Raw genomic sequence first — 21532 nt, 5'->3', positions numbered from 1 at the left:
ACCCACAGAGCCACATCTATTAGAGAGATTTGAAGGAGATTTCTGAGCCCTCCACCCAGCCCTGACTCCAGCCCCTTCTGCGATGAGTGTGCCCCAGCGCCCGACTTGGTTTTCTCATTCATCACTGTGCACTTTGATTTCTAACCTGAGCCTCGCGGATGATGCCAGTTTGTTCTGTGATTTTTCCCCTTTTCCTTCTCCAGATGTCCAAACGGATTCTTCGGACAGAGATGTTTGGAGAAACTGCCTTTGCGATTGTACATGCCAGATCCTAAGCAAAGTATGTTTGAAGATACAAACACGAGTCCCTGCTCCTTAGAAAGCTTCTGGGTGCAGTCCCCCCCAATGTAGGGCATAGGGCCAGGGGTGTTGGTTGTTTTGATCTTTGGCTGTTTTGTTTCCTTTTCTTTTCTGTATTTTGGTTTGTTAGTTTTTTGTTTTGTTTTGTTTTGCTTTGTTTTTCATTTTTGGCCTAATCCTTGGGTTTAAAGTTCAGGGCTGCAGGTAAGGGGCACAGTGGCAAGGCCAGTACAAATGGTAACGTTGGCAAGGAACCTGGCTGGCATTGGCAGGAGCCTGTGCCAGGGTGTTGCGATATCTGTGTCTTGCTATCCTGGCTCTCTCTTTCTGGTTTTCTTTCTTTTGGTAGGTGTCCTGTGGGATACACCGGGGACAGGTGTCAGCAGTTCGCAATGGTCAACTTCTCCAGTATGTCTCTTTCTTCTATTTCCTTTCTTCCCTGGTGACTGACAGTCTCCCCCTGTGGGAGGGTTGGGGCTTTGTGTAGCGAGACTAGAGGGAGACATGGGGATGCCCTGGGCTCCTCTCAGTCCTCAGTGCTTACCAGCAGCCTGTGCAGAGGAAACCATATGCCCCTGCCACCCTCACATCCTAAGTCGCTGTACTGCCTGGGTGCAGTGACACCAAATTCTCCCTGCACCTGGCTGGAGCGCCGCTCAGGCCTCCTGACTGCTTCTGGGGTCAGGCAGCCTGACCAGCATAGGAAGAAGCATTTGCAAAGTCCTGACCTGCCTCTGAAGGCCTTTTGGAGGGTGTCAGGCTGCCAATGGGGAGGGCAGTGAGTGTGTGCACATGTGTGCTGGTGTGCTTGGGAGAAACGAGTTCTCGGAAAGCCTGCTCTGGGTCAGGCCAGAATTGGTTTGGGTTCAGCTTTCAGTGATGGGGAGTGGAGAAGGGGATGTTGAGGGAGAACAGATCCCATGGCAATGGTTACCACATTGGCCAGAGACCGCAGACATTTACGTGGCTACCGGATGTGGTTGGGGTTGCCATGGATGCTAAAAGATAGAGGGACTGAGGGATCAAGAGGTAATTGGTGACTCCCTCCAGCCCTCTCTGGTCTGAGTCCCCATCCAGGTGTTCATCCCTTCTTTTCTTGCACTTCGAGGGTGGAGCTTTCTGGTGTGCACAATGTGAACCCCGTGGCCAAAGGATGAGGCCACAATTATGGTTTTCTTTGGAACTGGGAGCAGTTCCCTTTAAGTGCCACCAGGTGGAGATGGAGCAGAGCAAAAGTCCCAGCTGGCCAGGGACTGTGTTTGGGGCCCAGCGGTCTGTTGGCCTGCAAGGCCGGACCTCCTCCTGGTACACTAGGACCCTGCTTGCCCCCTCCCATCCCATCTCCTCCTCTCCAGAGAGGACAGCTGGGTCTCATGAGGGCTTAGGAACCACAGGGATGGGGCCTGGGCATGGACAGCTGGAGCTCCAGAAGAGGCTGAGAGCAGGACCCCGGGGGCCATTGAGGTAGTCCTTGGAAAAAAGGGATTTGGGGGTTTGGATCCTCAGGCCACAGCACAAAAGCCTAGAAAATGCTACCCTCTCCCTCCACTTCTAGGAGCCTGGAAGCCAAGACTTGGAGAGGAAACTAGAGTCCAGGGGGAGGTAAGGGCTGGTCGGCGGAGATGGTCAACTATCTTTGTAAAGTGTGGGAGGCAGCACTGTCCCAAGACCCTCCCATTGAAGGTCAGAGAGGAAGGCCAGGGTGATAAGAGCAGAGCCCGTGGGCAGGGCATGTGGCCAGTAGAATTCTCTAGAGCCCAGGTTCCAGGAAGAATTGCAGAGTGAGATCCAGCCCTATTGGAGGACCATAGGTCAGGAGGGGGATCGGGATGGGGCAGAGCAGCCAGGCAGAGGCGGAGGACCAGCACTGAGAGGAGTGAGGGCCTGTTCCTTTTCACCTGTAGGTCCAGAGCCTCTCTGGCTTACAGGACTGCTCTGGACAGGGAGTCCCAGTCCATCCTGAATCAGAGAGGCAGAGCCTCTGAGCTCGGCCACTGGCCAAGCTGCTCTGCCAGCTGGGCTACTTCAGCTTTCAGCTCAGATCTTCTGGGATGGTCACCAGACCGGGAACTCAGAAAAGCGCCTGGCAGTGCAGCCCAGGCCTTCCTGCCTAGTGTAACCAGGCTCACTGCTGCTCCCTTGTTAGCTCTGGGTGAAGGATTGATACACTTTGCCCAGAGCACTTCATGCAGCGCTGTCTCAGATAGATCATTATTAAAAAGGCAGAGGAAGATGCTAGCTTAAGTGTTCAAGCTTTAGATTCAGATAGACCTGAATAAAATGCCAGTTCCTAAGCTTACTAGTTTTGGGGCCTCATTTAACTTCTCTGTCTTTGTTTTCACATTTGTAAAATGGGGATAACAACATTGCTGCCTGTAAGGTTGCTGTGAGGATGAAAAGTGATGTATAGGAAGGGCTTAGCAAAGAGCCTGCTGTTTGGGTGCAGCTCAGGCAGGAGGGCCAGCATCAGCCCCTGGAGGCTGATTTCTAGCACATCCTGAGCACAGGGTCTGTCAGGCCTTCCTCCTCTGCACAGCCAGCCATTAGACTAGGTTAGTTCTTGCAGAGGCCACGGAATCAGAGCCTGTGGCCACATTAGGACTTTGAAGCTTCTCCTTCTACTGACAGCCCAAAAGTCAAAACTTTTGTGTCTGTATATACCACCCCCATGTAAAAGAGCACTCACCTGCAGTCATATGAACACACAAGTATATATTCACACATGTGCAAACATGCATGTTCTCACATGTACAAATACATGAGCATATGCTCTAGAGCCTATATCATGGTCTCCTTGTCCAGGCCCCTGTGGCTGCGTATCATAGGACAAGCCCAGGATGAACACTTTGTATATTGTCTGTTAAACCTGGCCCTGTTGGAAGCCAGCACCATGTTGGCATGGTTACTGGTCAGTATGAAATTTCTACTCAATAGGACCTGTCTGTGACTCAATGGTACCACTCTACCTGACCAAGCGGCAGCCAGTGAACCTGATAAGTGGTAGACTTTTCTTTGCTGGGGCTGTATAGCTGCAGGCCCCTCAGAATTCATCCCCAATGCAGGGAGAGCAGCACTGCCTTCCTACTGACTGGCCAAGCCCTCAGTGACATCACCAGTCCTGCCAACCACCCCTGGTCCATCCTAAACAGTACTGGCCTCTGACTCAAAGGGAAGGACAGTCAGGAGGCCCGGAAGCTGCTGCAATGGCTACTACTAGAGGAGTGATGCAGACGAACACTCTTAAATGGCTTTAGGAGCCCTGCTCACTTCTGCAAATTGTCACTGTCCTTAGGACTAGCTGGTCAGAGCTGCCCAATGGACAGGAATAGCCATGGTTTAGCCCCAAGAGACTGAAGATGTGGCCTCCATTCTCCCTTCTACCTCCTAATTTGCTATGTGACCTTAGGAACGAGTTCTAGCACCACTGAGCCCCAGCTGCCTCATCTAATACAGCAATAGTCAAAAGTGGGGCCCAGGCCAGCTCTATGAACCAGTCTTCTTAGTGTTCCAGGGCAAGCTAGGCTGCTCTCTCTTAGGAGGCACGGCTGGATATCCAAACAATGTGAGCTCTCTCCAGCTACCTGGAGGGTCCCCGGGGCCACAGGTTTAACGACTCAGGGAAAGTTGCCCCCGAAGACTCTGAGTTTGTCAAGTCTGTACTGTCTGCTTAGCACAGGGAGAGGTGTGGATTCACTGTGCTTACGGTGACTCCTACTCCAGCAGTAAGAAAATGACTGCAAAGACACCACATTCGAGGTCACTCCCAACCTCACATTTCACAGGATGCACAGAAAGGCTCAGATTTGGAAGGGCTGGGTTCATGCTTCAAAGGTGTCTCTGCTTGGAACTGGGGGTCAGGGACCAGGATCTTCCTCGAGCCTCTTTCCATCTGAGCCATCTTGGTCCCTGGCTCAGAGCCACCATGCTCTCCTGCCCTTTTCCAACTGCAGAACCCTCTGAACCCCTGTGAGGAGGCAGAGGTCCAGGGATGACAATGCAGAGGACTTCCTGCTGGTGTCCCGGTGCTCTCCTTCCTCTGCAGGGGATGAGAGCATCAGCACACAAGTTCACCTGCTCCCTGATTGAGCTGAGCTTACTGTGTGCATGTGAGGAGGCCACGGTGTGGGCCCTGCCCCTGTGTGGAGCCTCACACTGTCCTGCCCTGCTCACATCTGACTCCTCACTATGTGCAGGCACTTTTGACAGATGAGCAAAGATTATGACTTTCCCACAACCATAAATTAGGGGCAAAACTGAGCCTCAAGGTCTGCAGACAGGAGCTGGCCACTACATGAGAATGGCAGGTGAGTTTTTCAAAAACGTTATGGAGATTTCTGGGCTCCCAACCCAGACCCTGTTGTCATTGGTCTGGTTCTGAAGCATAGCCAGGTTGCAAACCACCCAGAGATGCCACGGTGAGGCCTAACCTCCATTTAACAGAGACTGAGAGCTGGAGAGACTGGGTATGCTTGGAGTGGCACGCTTAGGAAGAAGGGCCTTCTTACCTACACCTTGGATGGCATGGGCACCTACCTCGCAGGGCCCTGCAACTGCACATTTGCAATATGATCCCACTTTAAATATTGGCCCACCACTCAAGGGGCACAGTGAACCCACTTGTCTCTCTCTCAGAGTTGCAGTTTGCTTACCAAAGTTGCGAAATCCAGCTCGAACCCTGAGGACCAGCCCCTATAGGCTTCCAGGGTGTTGGGAGCATCAAGTGGAGAAGTTACCGGCTGCCTGGGGCCTCCTCCACTCCCCACTCCTGTTCCTCACTCCTCACAAACTCTGAGTCTCCATGCCCAGGCTCCTAGTAGATGGACAGGCCAGTGGGGCCTGTGAGGGCAAGACAGGGACAAGGGACCATTCTGGGGGCCCACACCCTCATTCTGAACAGAAAAATAAGCTCCATGAATGGGCTCAGGGCTGAGCAAGCTGTTTCCAGGAGAGGCTTGAGAGTGCTGAGGGCCTGGCGCTGGTGTTGGGAGGGGGGAAATGGGGACTCCTCCTCGGATCCCCGCCCTCACTCACCTTTCCTCCCTGGGACATAAGCCAACTGACTCTTGCGCCTCTGCCTCCCACCAGGTACTAACCCCACAGCTCATCTCTAAAGAGCCTGCCCTGCCTGCTGATCCTAACACTTCCTCTCTCCACCCCTCTCAGGGGCTCTTGGGGATGGGCTCCCGGGGAAGGGCTCAGGAAGCTGGGAGGGGACACCACTAACCTGCTTTCACCTCACAGGCTGGCTGCTGGTGTCTGAAGAGTCCTGACCAACGTTTCTCTCTCTCTCTCTCCTGCCCTTGCCCTCCCCCATCTCTCTCTGTATCTCTCCCTCCATCCCCTTCCCTCTCTGACCCTCCTCTCTTCTGCACTGCCAGAGCACCTTGGATTTGAACTAAAGGGTACGGAGCCTTCATTTATCACTAAGTGCCGTCCACACAGCCCTTCTCCACAGCCTCTGACCCATGTGTGCTGGGTGTTTGGCTTCCTTTCCAAAACATGGACAAGGGAAGAGTCCCAAATTCTTCCCTGGCCTCATCAAGATGGCCAGTCACAAACTACTTTGATTTAGGGGAGACAAGAGAAGCTCATGAAAAGCAGGGCACCCTGGGAGTCACACTGTGGCCGCAGTGAATGGCACTGCCCCCTTGCCTGGGGCTGACGGCTGGGAGGCCTCCGAAGGGCGGGGCCTCCTGAGCTGTGTACAGCCAGTGGGTTGGAGCCTCGAGAGCCCGTGTCTGGAAGCCATGGCATCTTGGTTTGGAGGGTTGTGCAGAGAGGCAGCATTTTCCACTTAACTTTAATCCCCTTGCCTTCTCCCTTTTCCATCTCCATTGCTTTCCATCCTGCACCAGGCTGGCGGCTGAGAACACTGTTTGTCTCTGCCCCCAGCCCTGGGTCTGCCAGGCTTTGCCATCTGCTTGAGGCTGTCACTCCCTTCATGATCTGTTCCCACGATAGCACGCAAGTTCGTCTGTAAGCAAGGGTGTAGGGAGGGCTGGCCTCTGATGCCTGCCCTCCTGACCCCCTCCTCGTGGAGAACCTTACCTCTCTCCTACTCCTGCCCTCTGGCCCCTGGAAGACACCTCGGATGGGAAGGGACTTTGAGGGGTCATCTGTCCTGCTCTCTGGCTTGTGCTGGAAGGCTCCACCCTAGCTCAAATGTCCAGATGTTTTACAGGGGCCGAGGCTTCTGTGGTGTCAGACTTCAGATGTGGTGTGGAGCCTTTAGTAATGGAAAGGCTGTTTCATGGCAGGTTTGGGGAGGCCCCAGGGCCCCGCCAACCAGCTGCTATCAGATGTTCTCAGTAGAAGCTAGAGCTAAGTCTATGTGAGAGTGTCTGTCTGTTGACTGTGACGGGGTGGGGAGGAGAGTGGCTGATTCTGGGTGGGGTCTGTGTGGCGTGGCAGGGTGCACAGCAGTGGATCTGTAGGGGTGTGTGCTGTAGAGGGTGAAGGTGTTTATAGTTGTTAGGTCTCTCAGTGTAGGGTGTGAGTACATAGAGGGGCGCAATGGAATACCTTTAGTTACAGGTTGAGGTTGTGCAGGTAGAACTGTGAGAGTGCGGAGGAGAGTGTGAGCCTAAGTGAATATGTCTGCATCTGTCATGGTGGTCTGTACACTCATTCACTCACCAACTCAACAAACATCTGCCAAACCCTGGAATTTGCCAGAATCTGGTGATCTGGCACAAAGTACCCGCCTTTCTGATGTTCAGATTCCCAGGGTAAGACAGATAATAAAACAAACTGGAGAGCTATCAGACAGTGGTAAGAGCTATCCAGAAAATAGAAGGTAGTAATGGGGTAGTGCCTAGCTGGAGTGGGAACAATTAAGCTGTCAGGGAAGGCTTGTCCAATGAGGTGACATTTAGTGACATGAAAAGTAGCCAGCCCTGCAGAAACAGCTGGGGGAGAGTGTTTGAGGCAGGGGCACAGCAAGTCAGCAGTGTGAGCTTGCCTCATTCAGTGGACAGAAAGACTGTCCACGACTCTGGAGCATAGGGGACATAGGAAAGAGGACCACAGGTGAGCAGAAGGGAAGGGGGGAGCCATCATAAGGCTTTGAGTTGTATTCAAGGTGCAGTGGAAGCCATTGTGAGCCATTTGTGGCTGTAAATCAGTATGGCTTCTGGCTGGAGAACAGACTGGGTTGTGGGACAGGGTGGGGAGGAATAGAAGCAGAGAAACCAGTCAGAAGGTGACCAGCTGTCCAAGTGAGAAACGGCATTATCTTGGACTAATCTGGAAGCAACAGAAATGATGAGAAGCGATCAGATCCACGGTCTACTTGGGAGGTAGAGCTGACAAGACTTGCTAATGGATCAGGTACCAGGGTAGGTGGGGAGGAACAGAGTAATCAGGAATGATTTGGGGCCTGAGCAACAAGAAAGGTGGGCTGCCACTGAAGAGATGGGGAGAGCAGGGAGCAGGTTTGGAAAGAGGGCGGGGATCAGAGCTTGAGCTGGGCCATGGCCCTTGGATTAGAAGTCTAGAGCTCAGGGAGAAGTCAGAGAGGAGATATACATTTGAGAGTCAGCTGCACATAGAAGGCCCTGAAAGCCAAGTCTGGGTAAGAGCATGAAGGGAGAGAGGGCAGGCGGGGAGAAGGAAGCCTGAGAGCACTGCCCTCCTGCCTTGCAGCCCACATGGTGGAGCAGGAAGCAGCAGCTGAGACGGAGACATTAGCCAGCGAAGGGGGAGCAAACCCAGGAGAGAACAGGAGTGAGCCCAGCAGCTCTCAGGGGACTCAGCCGAGAGGTTGTCAATGACCATGACCAGGGTGGTCTCAGATGAGTGACAAGAGACAGGATGTCTGACTGGAGAGGGCTGAGGGGTGGATGAGGATGAGAACTTGAGGCAGGACACGGACCACAGAGCCCTGAGATGGGAGTCTGGGGTAGAGAGTTGTTTGTTCAAGAGTCCACATGACTGTGTGTCGGTGGACATGACTGCACGTGCACGTGTGTGTGCGTGTGCATATGTGTGTCTCTGGATGTGTGTGGATGCATCTTTGTGAAGGGGTCTGTGGGGTGTATCAGACAGGCAGAGTCCTCCAGGTGCGCGTGTCCGGAGGGTTTGTTCCCCCAGGTGCTGACTGGTGGGTATACCTCTGCCACAGGAGGTGCGGCACGCCCGAGGGCTGGGAGACAGCTCCCAGGGCTCAGAACAGAAGCCATGTGGGAGGGCCAGCCAGCACGTGCAGGTGGGGACAGCAGGGTGTCTAGGCTGTATGCCTTCACTATGGCTTTTCTCCTGTCCTTCCTCCTGCTTTCTCTGTTCTAGAAGGGTAGAGGGCACTCCACCAAGAAGTGGGAGGGGGAGAGGGCTAGTCGGGTCTTTTTGAGGGCTTTGAGGCCCATCCTAGGTTAGCTCCTCAGAAAGGGTGGGACTATACCTGGAGCACAAGGACTGTCCTGGGGCACAAGGGCCATGCTGCCACTGGGAGCTTCTCACAGAGAGGGAAAGGAGGGCTGGCATGGGCCAGGGCCACAGCCCTGACCAGGCTGCAGGGATGAACACAGGCCTTTCCCCATGGGCCTGGTCTGCTCTGCCAAGCCTCTGGGTCAGATGCCCTGTCACCAGCCCAGAACAAGCCACTCTCCACCTTCTTAGAGAAGCTGCAGTAGCAAGCCAGGCCTCTGCCCGGGGTTGCATGTTCACCACCATAAAGAATAGCTCCCCCAGTCCGTCAAGGTCCTTAAAGCCACCAGGCCATAGTGGGACAGGGCAGGGTTGCTTGCCAAGCTGAGCTGCCCTTGTCTATGGCCTTGGAAACTTCACCTCCATCGCCCTATCCCCTGCATTTTCCACTCACATGCCCCAAGCAGGGCGTGTGGTTTGGGAAGGTGAACTTGGGCATAGTCACTTGTGCCCAGATCCATGGGTAGGTGGAGTTTGGGGGAGCAGAAAGCAATCCAGGAGCAACGGGTAGGGGGGAGGAGACTGCTGGGGAGGGAAGGAGAGGGGAGGAGCCGGGCAAGACCGAGCAGAAGAAAGCCCAAAGCTTTGGGGGCAGGGGGTGTCTCTGCGCCAATGTCGCCACAGGTCAACCACCTACCCGGCTCCCTCACACCCCCTGCCTCTGCAGAAGCTGAGGAGCTGTACCAGAAGAGGGTCCTGACTATCACTGGCATCTGCGTGGCTCTGCTGGTTGTGGGCATCGTCTGTGTGGTCGCCTACTGCAAGACCAAGTGAGTGTCAGGCATTCTGGCCGAGGCAAGCCAAGCCAGGGCTAAGCCTCACAAAGGCCGCTTTTGGGGGACAGGCTTTCCTCCCCCCTCCACCCCTGGTGCCAGGCCTACCCCATACACACACCTTCATATGCCCCAGATGCCCTCTGCAGTTTCTATGGGGCCAAAGGGCAGGAACAGAGAGTGGGGGAGACGGGCCTCAGAGAACTGAGAGGGAATGATCATGAGCACAGGCATTTTAAGAGGACTTTGGGTCTGAATCCAGCTCAACCATTTCCATATGACCCTGAGCAAACGGATGAATCTGAGTCCTCTTCTATAAATGGCAATAGTCCTAGTCTGTACCTCAGAGGACACTCTGAGGGAGCATCTGCCCAGTCCAGTAGGCATGCACTGGGCAGGGTCGGGGGGTGGGGAAGTGCAGAGAGGAAGGGTACATCCCCAAGGCAAAAAGAGGCTTCAAAAGGCACTGCCTGGTCCCACCTGTGAGCAGTCCAGGCAAGATCACAGAGAAGGTGGGGTTGAGCCATGCCTGAGCAGAGAAGAGGTGGGAGCAGAACCCCAGGGCAAGGGGAAAGAAAGGGCGGAAGAGGTGTGGGCAGTTCTAGTAGAATACGAGCTAAAAGACAAATGCAGGACAGGGTCAGCTATGTTCCTGGAGCATAAGCAGGAACTAGCAACCAGCAACCAGATCAGCGGGTACAAAGGATTAGAGTCAAGAGAAAACAGCTAGAACCCAGATGGCACCAGAGGACCTTGAATGCCAAGCTAGGGAGGCTAGGTTTATCCTGCAGGTAATGGGGAACCAACAAAGATTAGAGAATGATGTAGTGCAGAAAAATGAAAGGTTTGTCACATTCTTTTCTGGAGAGCAAGAATCTGAGCATAGCCACCATTTGGGGACTGAACCCCTTGGTCTTGAATTCTGCTACCCCTATATGGGATCCAAGGCCCTGACAGCCTTGTGTTGAATGCGTTCAGGACCAGAAAGGTCAAAGAAAAGTGTGGAGGAAATTGGAATTCAGGTAGGGGAGACTGGGTCCATGTAGGAAAATTGAGGCCAAGCACTGGGGGGAAAGCAAGCCCTATGTTCTAACCTCCACTGCACTTACTCATTTTCTCAAAGAAACTTCAAGAACATGGCCAGTACCCTAAACATGAGGTCCACTGTCACCGGACACATTTCAGGGGTACCTCAATTCAACCAAGGGCACAAAGGGGTTCCCTGAGGAGGAGCATTAGGCTGGGTCTGAGAAATGAGCAGAAGTTAGCAGGTGAAGAGTCTGAGACTGTATTCCTGCTGGATTAACAACAGCATGTGCAAAGGACCAGAGGCCAGAGAAGGCAGGCACGGTGGAGGATCAGAAACAGCCTTCCAAGGTTGCAGCAAGCTTGGGTGGAAGGTGGCCAGTGACAGACAGAGCTGGGGAGAGATACAGGAACTGAGGGCCAAGGAAGGGTTTTAAACAGGGGGGTGACATGATTAGACTCATGGATTATAAAACAAATGTAATGAGCACTTACTATATACCAAAGTAAAGTAGCTGGATAGGCCTCAACTCCCTGACCACTGCACTCTTATGTTTTCTTCATAACACTTTGCTGAAAGTATCTTGTTCATGTACTTGTTTATATGTTTATCATCGACCTCCCTACTGACCTGCAAGCTCCAAGAGGGCAGGGACCATGTCTGTCTCCTTCTCTGCTCCAAAATTGCATCTGGCACATAGTAAAAGCCAATAAATACCAAGTGAATGGATGAATGAGAGGGCGGGCCAGCACTATGCTTTAATATTTTATCTCCTCCTGATCCTCCACTGAGGTAATTGAGGTATTTGGGGTGGGTAAATGATCACCCCATTTTATAGATGAAGAAAGTAAAACATGGAGAATTTAAGTAACTCGCCCAGGGTTACAGAGCTAAAAAGTAGTGAAGTTCTACTCTCTCAGCAGAACCAAAGCTCATTACACAATGCTCAGGTCCTGTTACATTCAGGCTAGTAGTGATGGTGTAGGGACAGACTGGGGAGTCCTGAGGGCAGCCTGGGCATGACAAGAGCAGGAGGCCGCCAGGGCAGTCCAGGCAGAGGAGACTAACTCCCCTAGAGGGGCAACTAGGGGAGTTCAAATGTGTGTGGGGACATGCCAGGCGAATGCACCCTTCCCCTGTGCAGAAAACAGCGGAAGCAGATGCACAACCACCTCCGGCAGAACATGTGTCCAGCCCATCAGAACCGGAGCCTGGCCAATGGGCCTAGCCACCCCCGGCTGGACCCTGAGGAGATCCAGATGGCAGATGTAAGTGGTATTCCCAGGTCCCCCTCTGAGCCCTCACTGTACAGATAGCCCCCTTGTGCCCATAAAGAGTGGGCCAGGGCAGCAGCCAGTCCCTCCCATGTTCAGCCTTGTTTGCTAGCCTAGTCTTGCCTCACCAGGATCACTGGTCTTGCTTTGCCCACTTCTTTAAGAAAGGGTAGGGGGACTGTTGGTCCACAGGGGCCATCGCTACCCCAACACCGAGTCACTAATCCAGTCGACCAGCCCCCCAACCCCACCAACCTGGAGCTTAATGCCTCGCCTTCCCATTTCCACCAGAAAGGAGGGCCAGCTCAGTCACCTGTCACTAACTCCTGCCCAACTCTGTTCCAGTATATCTCCAAGAATGTGCCAGCCACAGACCATGTCATCCGAAGGGAAACTGAGACCACCTTCTCTGGGAGCCACTCCTGTTCTCCGTCTCACCACTGCTCCACAGCCACGCCCACTTCCAGCCACAGGTGGGCACCACCAAGGTCCCCAGAGAGATGTGCAGACTCCTTTACCTGCACACAGCGAGGACATATGCATCGCACACCTGCCTGCGACACACACAGAAATCACCAGCCAGGCTCTGTATTGAGGGTCCCTCTGTATGGGAGGGTGAAGTGGGGGGCACTCCAAATCAGAACCCACTGCTCAGGGGACCAGATCCCCCTTTCCAGTCTGAACCAGCCCCAGAGAAACAACAACATCAGTGTGCTCCCCCTAATGTTTAACTTGGTTAGGACCTCATTAGCACCACCTTCTCTGGCATCGGTTGCCAACTCACTCAACCACCCAGAGCTATTTAATGCCCTCTCCTGGGTTTGGCCACAGAAACCTTAGTCCACCTTAGCCTTCTTTTCTCCAGAGTTGGGGAGGCCTGTCCACATAAATGCAAAGGCTCACACAGCTCAGAAATAACATGGTTGGCCCCTTTCTCCCCTGGGGACCAACATGGCATAGGCAGGCTCCCTTGCACTGGCCACTGGGGCTCCTGACATAGGTGGCTAAGGCCCATGAAGTGGAAGAGCTGAGGCTGGGGGTGGGGCTGGGGCTGGGGCTGCAGAGAGGAAAGGAAGCGGCCTGTGCGCGCTGCAGCTCACCCACCCACGGGACCCAGCCCTTCTCCCTGTGCTGGGGTTGGGCATTTGTGATACTGCCCATCAGCCCAGAGTGGAGAGGGCAGTGAGCTGAGGGAGGCTGAGATGGAATGAAGAACCGGGGATGGGGGTTAGGACCATTTCTGCTCTGCTGCCCTGCCCCGTTCTGACCACCACCCCTACCTCCTCCTGGCTTCTTCAGGCATGAGAGCCATACATGGAGCCTGGAACGTTCTGAGAGCCTGACCTCTGACTCCCAGTCAGGCATCATGCTGTCATCAGTGGGCACCAGCAAGTGCAACAGCCCAGCATGCGTGGAGGCCCGAGCACGGCGGGCAGCAGCCTACAGCCTGGAGGAGCAGCGCAGGGCCACCGTGCCACCCTACCATGACTCCATAGACTCCCTGCGTGACTCCCCACACAGTGAGAGGTCAGTTCCTACCCTGTGACCTGTGCCCCACCTCTCCCAGAGAGCTGGCACCCCTAACCCAGGGCCAACCTTTAGGGCACCTCAGAGACATTCCAAAGAGCCTCATTCACATCTTCCAGATGCGCAAAAAAAATCCCTAAATGGTTCGGTGATCTGCTCATGTCATCACCATGTTAATGACAGACTGGCTCTGTAGCTGGGCCAGTGGACCCTGGTGTGCAGTGACCATCTAACTTAATTGTCCTACTAGGACACTTTTCAGAGTAGAAGAGGATGTTGTTAATAATTGTACTGGAAGATCAGGAACAAACGGGCTGTCCCGAACAAACCAGAACATATGCTTGTCTTGCCCTGGTGTTACCTAGGGGCCCCATGTCCCAGCAGAGACAAAAAGGCACTAAAATTGAGCAGATGGGAGGATGGGAGAGGAGGTTGTCTTACAGGACAACCAGGAGACTGATCAGTACAGGATGGGCATGAGCCAAGAATGAACGCAGGCCCGAGCAGTGAGAACCAGAAAATTCCCCTTCTTCCTTGACTCCAAGCCAGAAGTCATAGGGCCAGCCCCCTTCCTCAAGCTCAGCCTTGGCAAGTGGAGTCTGTGGGAGGAGAGCAGAGGACAGTGCTGAACACCAGGAACTCCAGGCTGGAGTGGAGGGAGAGCAGCAGATGTTCTAGCCTCAACTCAGCCTACTCCATGCTGTCCCCATGTGGGGCAGGCCTGCCTGGGGATCCACCTGGTTCTTGCTCCCAAGGAGTTCCAAGCCACAGGCACAAACCACTGAAGCTCACAGCTGCCCATGGAAAGTTCTATGCACAGGGCACCCAAACAGGGCAAAGAAACCCAGTGTGACTACAGGCTCCGGAAGCAGCCAGGTTTTCTAATCCAAACCCAGCTCCACGACCTGTGTGACTTGGGCAGGTTGATCACCTCTGTGCCTTCACTTCCTCAGCTGTAGAGTAGGGAGAACAATGCCTTATCATCATGGTTCTTGTGATGGCCACCAGAGATCACATGCACTTTGCCTCCTACCTGGCATGGAGCTGGTACTCACGAGATGTAACTGGTGTTATCAATGGCAACAGGACTCCTTAATGATTGTGAGGTAGAGAGATGCGGAAGGAATTCCAGGCCAGATGAACATTTTGAGCTGTTATAGCAGAGGCATTTCGGAACATGGCTGGTAAGAGAGATGCCTAGAGCACAGTGAGGTGTGGGAAGAGGAGCTGGGCCTGAACAGGCAGGCCACAGCCAGATGGATGGCTGATGGCCCTGGGCTTCTACTCAGGGAGTGGGCCTTGGGTGGGTAAGCAGAGCTGTGGCTTTAAGAGTGCTCTGAGGACTGCAAAGAGTGAAGGAGGAGAGAACCTGGGTTGGGAAATGATGAGTGTGAACAAGTAGGCCCAGGATGGGGTGGAGCAGGGTGGAGAGTGGCTCCAGGAGAGGGAGAATGGGTTCGATTTGGCGGTTAATCGGATGTACATGTGGGAGAGGGAAGAGAGGGGCATCAGATGATTCAAAAAGAGTAATGGGGACTCCAGAGAGCAGTGAGATGCCAGCTCTACAGTTTGGAAGAGAGGGCATGCAGGTGGGTGGACCTTGTACTGAGGTGGACAAATGTTGGGCAAAAGGCTAATGGACCTCAGCAAGAAGGGCATGGAGGAAGAAAAGAGACAGGTACCTGGGACCCAGACTGGGAGATATTAGCAAGAGCCAACTTTTGGAAGAACTGGTGGTCTTTAGCCCCAAGCAGAGATACTTTGGTGGGGTCTTGATAACTGTCAGCCCTGAAGTGTGAGGAGTCCTCTACTGAAGCCATCAGCCATGGGATGAACTGTCCCTGCAGGGACAGTGAGTCCAAGTCATAGGGGTGGCTGAATAGGGACTCGTAGCTTCTGGAATTGGGCAGTATGAGTCCTGGTTTCTGCCTAGCCTCTGTTCAAATCCCAGCTCCACCACTTCCTGGCTGTGTGAACCCTGAGTGACTTAAATGTTCTGAATCTCGGTCTCCTCATGTGTCATACGGGACTAACATAAGGGTCTTAGAGAATTACTGTATTATATGAGATAGTATATGTCAGATGCCCCAGCCTAAGCATGACCTAAAGTAACAACTCAGGACTACCAATGACTGAGCATCCCCACAGTAGAGGACCATTCACGGAGGCTTATCCAGGCCCAGGCAGGCACTGGGCTAGAACATCCCATTGATACACTGATGGATTTGTGGTTATCCCTGCTTAACAGATAAGGAAACTGAGGCTCAGAGTTTAAGGAAATTGCTTAAGGTCACTGAGGCTTACCACCATAATTCTTGCAGTCATGCGTGACCTCCGGAAAGACCTTTGCTTTTCATTAGGTTCTGCCCCACCTCCGGGCCCCAGGCCCATGCCTGTGCCTTTTCCCGCAGGTACGTGTCGGCCCTGACCACGCCCGCGCGCCTCTCTCCCGTGGACTTCCACTACTCGCTGGCCACGCAGGTGCCGACTTTCGAGATTACGTCCCCCAACTCAGCGCACGCGGTCTCGCTGCCACCGGCCGCTCCCATCAGCTACCGCCTAGCGGAGCAGCAGCCGCTCCTGCGGCACCCGGTGCCTCCCGAGCCCGGGCCCGGGGCCGACATGCAGCGCAGCTACGACAGCTACTACTACCCCGCCATGGGGCCCGGGCCGCGGCGCGGCGCCTGCGCGCTGGGCGGTAGCCTGGGCAGCCTGCCCGCCAGCCCCTTCCGCATCCCGGAGGACGACGAGTACGAGACCACGCAGGAGTGCGCGCCCCCGCCGCCACCGCGTGCTCGCGGCGCGTCCCGCAGGACGTCGGCGGGGCCTCGGCGCTGGCGCCGCTCGCGCCTCAACGGGCTGGCGGCGCAGCGCGCACGCGCGGCGCGGGACTCGCTGTCGCTGAGCAGCGGCTCGGGAGGCGGTTCGGCGTCAGCTTCGGACGACGACGCGGACGACGCGGACGGGGCGCTGGCTGCCGAGAGCACGCCCTTCCTCGGCCTGCGCGCGGCTCACGAGGCGCTGCGCTCGGACTCGCCGCCGCTGTGCGGGGCGGCGGACAGCAGGACTTACTACTCCCTGGAAAGCCACAGCACCCAGGCCAGCAGCAGACACAGCCGCGGGCTGCCCGCGCGGGCCAAGCAGGACTCGGCGCCCCTCTAGGGCCCTCCCTCCCCCCTCCCCCGTCTTTAAGGAGAAGGGAGACCACCGACTGGAGAAAAGAGGAAAAAAAGAAATAAAAATATTTTTATTTTCTATAAAAGGGAAAAGGTATAACAAAATGTTTTATTTTCATTTTAGCAAAAATTGTCTTATAATACTAGCTAACGGCAAAGACGTTTTTATAAGGAAAATATTTATATGTAACATCCTGATTTACAGCTTCGGAAAAAAAAAAGAAACAACAAAAAAAAGAGAGATGGGACAATTTTTTGACTCTTTAATAGAAACCTATATTGTGGTGCCTTTTGCTGTACGCTAATCTGGAGCTCCTGGAGAAAAGTGTGGTTTCTGGGGTGGGGGTGGAGGGAATGTAGGATCCTGAGCTGGTGGGGGCGAGAAAAAGCAGTCAGAGAAGAGGCTTCGGGGTTGGGGGGTGAGATGAGGGGCAGTGATGGATTGGCCCTTTGCCCCCTTGCAAGTCCTGGGTCCCCTGAGGAAAGGCCAGGGATCCTAGGCTTGGATATAGAGTTGGGGTCAGGTCATGTCCAGAGGGAGACTAAGGCCCAGCGACAGCAACCTGAATGGGGAGGGGGCCTCCCCACTCCTCACAGCTGCTAAGGGAGGGGGCACTGAGTACCAGATCTTCCCAACAGTTCCCCCCCCCCGGGAGGGGGCAGCTCTGCCAGGGCCCCAACGATCAAGGCTCCTCCTCCCCCATGGCCTCCAGGACGCCCCTCGTCCTCTGCAGCACCTTCGTTTACAGGTCGTCTTTTCTATTTTACGCCTGCATGTCCTTTGCATTTCAGATTCTTTATAGATTGGATGCATGGTCACGCTGGGACCGAGAAGAGCCACTCGACAGTGTATTTGATCCCCCTTTTAGCAATAAAGTAACCCCATTTCCTTAGCCCAACTCCCAGCCTCCAACCCACCTATGACTTCCACTCCCTCTCCATCTCCGTCCTCCCCACCCCCCCAAAAAAAAAAACTGGGTCCACTGCTAATTTGTCAAAAAGGTAATTGTTTAAAAAATATCCCAAACCAATGGGAACCCTGCCCTGAAATGTCCAAACACCTGACTGTTGACACTTGAACATTTTTATATTATAAATAAAATCAGAAATAACTCATGTTTGACTGTGTGTGCCTAGCCCCCAGGTGAGGAGGGCAGACAGAGGATGAAGACCCGGGGTGGAGATGTATGGATGTTGATGTGAAGATGGAGAGGGCCAGGGTAATCCCTGGGAGGAAGAAACAATCTTCCTGGCTCCAGTTCCCAGGACAGGCTCCAATCCTCCTCCCTCTTCCAAGAACATTCATAAGGGATCCCCCCTGGCTGCTGGGGAACCCGGCCAAGGAGCTGACGCAGATTACTCTGTTTCAAGCTCAGCCTCAGAGCCCTGACCTGGAGCTACAGAGGCCTGACTGAGGCAGCAGTTTCCGGGCCTAGGTGGGTGAGGAGGGAAGGATTGTGGGGTTGGCACTGGGGCAGCTGAGGCAAGATGACCCTTGGGGCCTCAGGCATGTCACAGGCAAAGTCTGGACATGCAAGGTAGATAATGGGTACCCTCAGCTGCCAGGAGGACCACAGCTGCTACAGCTTGTTAGCCCACAGGGTGTTACACTTTTCCCAACTCTAGCCCTTTAGAACTAGGGCTTGTCTAAACCCGCAGTCCCTGATGAAAAGCACATGATTTCAGACATAGGGAAGGCAGAGAGAGGTAAATCCAGGGTTAAGAAACCTTTACCCTAGTTGATTAATTTATTAAACCAGTGCCCCGTGCCAGGAACCATTAGGTTCCGGCTCAATATAAGGAAGTCTTCAATTCAAATTGCTCAGGTGTTTGCCTTGTGTGCACACACACACAAAGACCCCCAGGTTGTATCTGGTCAGTTCAAAGACCTATAGATGGGAGGGACAGAGATTTAAGATTGAGAGGACTTAAGTAGCAACCAGTCCTGAATTCATTTTTTTAAGATATATTTTTATTTTATTTATTCATTTTAGAGACGAGAGAGAGAGGGAGAGAGAGAGAGAGAGATTGAGAGAGGAGAGAGAGAGACAGGGGGGAGGAGCTAGAAGCATCAACTCCCATATGTGCCTTGACCAGGCAAGCCCAGGGTTTCGAACCGGCGACCTCAGCATTTCCAGGTGGACGCTTTATCCACTGTGTCACCACAGGTCAGGCCCCAGTCCTGAATTCAAATTCCACCTCCACCCCTCACTAGCTGTGTGATGTCTCTAGGCTACAGTTTCCTCAACTGAAATGGTGATGCTAATATCTACTACAAAGAATTGTGGAAGTTATATATATATCTATAAAGCACCAGTATAACTCGGGCTCATGATACAGGCATACTTCAAAGATATGGTGGATTCAGTGACAGACCACAACAGTAGAGCAAGTCTTGCAATAATACAAGTCAGAATCTTATTGCTGGTGAAGGGTCTTGTCTTCAATATATAAAATATGCAACATCTGTGAAGCACAATAAAGCAAAACGCAGTAAAATGTATGCCTGTAGGTGCCTGTTAATAGCTAATTTGATGACAGTGATGAGGATATTCTGTATCTTTTATTCCTGAATCACAGAGTGGCAAAAAGTGAATGAAAGGGAGGTTATGGAGAAAAATAAGGGAACTCAAGTCATTGTATTGATTGTGGGGGCACTGGAAAAAATCTACATTACAAAGAAACAAATGAAAATAATGAACTAAATGCTACATAAACCTGCAAATCGCTGACCTCTCCTATCCCCCATCTGATATTCTCATCCAGATCCCTCTAGTGGTCCTGAGTTTGCTGTTGGCTTTAAAACTTTCTGAAAGCCAGTAAGTCCTCTATGTGACCCCCAAGTAATTAGAAATGAGCTCTTGGTGAACCCATTGACCTCTTCATGACACAGCTTGGTATCCTCAATTGACACTTCTGAGAGCAAGTTGCTGTTACTTTCTAAACTTTCAGTCAGAAACCTCCTCCAGGACTTCAAGGAACCCACTGATCTCTTCATAACCCCAAGTAATTAGGAATGAACTCTTGGTGAACCCATTGACCTCTTCATGACCTAGTTTAGTGTCCTCAGTTGACCTTTCTGAGAGGGAGTTGCTGTTACTTTCTAAACCTTCAGTCAGAAACCTCCTCCATGACGCCAATGAACTCAATGACCTCTCTGTGACCTCAGGTAATTAGAAATGAACTCTTGGTGAACCCATTGACCTTTTCATGACCCCAAACAATTAGAATTGAACTCTTGGTGAACCCATTGACCTTTTCATGACCCAGTTTAGTGTCCTCATCTGACCCTTTTGAGGGCTGAGTTGCTGTCACCTTCTAAATTTCAGTCAGCAACCTCCTCCATGACTCCAGTGAATCCACCAACTTTTGTGACCCCAAGTAATTCTAAATAACCATCTGGTTAATTCATTGGCCCTATTTGATGCCTGATTAACTACTCTGGATTCTAAAATACCTGCTGAGAGTCTAAGGCCAGAACCTAATCTAGTTCTTGACTCTCATTATTGCAGCGACTCATTCATTTCACAAGTGTGAAAGGGAGCAGGGAGCAGGTATAAGCAGAGAGACCCGTTCTCCATTCATCCTCTCAAATTTCTGTCTTGGGGCATCTTTAGTATACCTGTCAGGAAGAGATGTAGTCCAGTTAAATGACTTCCCTACTACCACCCTGTATCCAGGAGCACTTAGAACGTGGGTAGCTTCCTGAATCAGTCTTCTCCACTCCTCCAAATCTGTCTTCTCTCTGCTAGGTCATTTTTGGCTAGTCTTCCCAGCACTCCCAGCATCCTAAATGGTGATGGTGACTGCCTGTCCCCTGCCACTCTAGACTGTGAGCCCCTGTGGACAGGTAGCCAGTCAATCCTTTAATTACCACAGTATCCCCAGCATCCAGCACAATATGCAGCACTGTCGACCGTTGAATGAGGGTGAATGCTCAAGAGACGCTGTGGTCAAGAGCCAACCCCAGGTGTTCCTGAGCTGCAGCCACTTTCCAGGACCACCAGGTGGCGCAACAATTTACAGCATCCCACCTGCAGTCCTTCCAGCCCCTGGATTTGAACAGTCCTGGAAAATGGGCATTACTTTGTGAGGTGAACATAATGATCCATTAGAATGCAGGAAAAAAAGTGTTAGAAGTTTGATTTAGATTTATTTTTATCTCATCTTAAAATTTCTATTTTTGTGTATGTTTTATAATGTACATATTTTAGTACAGTAGTACATGTATATAATTTACAATAAATAATTATACAATTAAGAAAGTGAACTAAATTTTTTTTTTTTTACTGATGGGAGGCACAACTAGTGCTCAGGGAAGCACATCTGCCTGCAATGGACAGGGCTTGCTCCTCTGCTGTCACTCACCTGCCCTCAGGAGGTGAACAATGGGAAGCTGACCCCCCAAAATCAAAGGACCTTTGAGACAGTGTGGAGAAAGTACAGAGAGCTCTTTATCTTGCCACACTGTTCTTTAAATTTCACTTAAATTAACATTTAATTCCCCTCATCAAAATGAAGGGGCCAGATGGTTTGATTATAAAATACACTCCAGCTGATCCAAATTAAACAATCTGGATTTAAATCACTACATCTCTCCACAGACTCGCATGTCCCCTGTAATATGAGTGGGCTTTTAAATGCTGGGTACTTAGTTGCAAGGTTGACTTCTTAACTAAATATATTACCACTGAGGTCAAACTGCTGGCCAAACTACCATAATCCATTTTAAAAACAGAAAGGGTTTATTCATTATAGCTGTATTAAGGGTGCCATCACCCTCAACCCCACTTGTCAGTCTGAGAAACGCAGGGTTTAACGGATGCTAGTCTGTGATCATCATGTGGCAAATTTCTCTTTCTTCGCAGAAAAGTCCTTTGCTAACATTTCTGAGTCACTAGAAGAGTGAAAGAAATAGCCTAAAAAAAAAAATTCAACAACTAGTCAGTTCACCTTTTCCCAAGACCAAGGATTAATTAATGGCTTCCATAACCTTCCCCCACCAAACATCTTTGGGCTTGTTGACAAGTG

General features: G+C 52.3%; 1 protein-coding gene across 4 annotated transcripts in view; it reads left to right on the top strand.

Annotated features, from left to right (window-relative positions):
* NRG2 (neuregulin 2) overlaps window positions 1-16616 on the top strand; it is a 201026-nt gene extending 184410 nt beyond the window's left edge. Inside the window, exons 5-11 of one of the 4 annotated variants that reach the window (XM_066343498.1) lie at window positions 650-708; window positions 5679-5702; window positions 9392-9494; window positions 11669-11792; window positions 12144-12271; window positions 13098-13325; window positions 15737-16616. In XM_066343498.1, coding sequence (XP_066199595.1) covers window positions 650-708; window positions 5679-5702; window positions 9392-9494; window positions 11669-11792; window positions 12144-12271; window positions 13098-13325; window positions 15737-16487 — 1417 coding nt within the window. In that variant the 3' untranslated portion in view covers window positions 16488-16616. Of the gene's footprint in view, window positions 1-203; window positions 281-649; window positions 709-5678; window positions 5703-9319; window positions 9495-11668; window positions 11793-12143; window positions 12272-13097; window positions 13326-15736 lie in introns of all 4 variants that reach the window. The other 3 variants (XM_066343500.1, XM_066343499.1, XM_066343496.1) reach the window with 3 other exon arrangements.
* The last annotated feature ends 4916 nt before the right edge of the window (window positions 16617-21532 follow it).

The sequence above is a fragment of the Saccopteryx leptura genome, chromosome 6, assembly GCF_036850995.1.
Source record: "Saccopteryx leptura isolate mSacLep1 chromosome 6, mSacLep1_pri_phased_curated, whole genome shotgun sequence".
Taxonomy (NCBI): Eukaryota; Metazoa; Chordata; class Mammalia; order Chiroptera; family Emballonuridae; genus Saccopteryx; species Saccopteryx leptura.
This window is presented reverse-complemented; position numbering and strand designations above follow the sequence as displayed.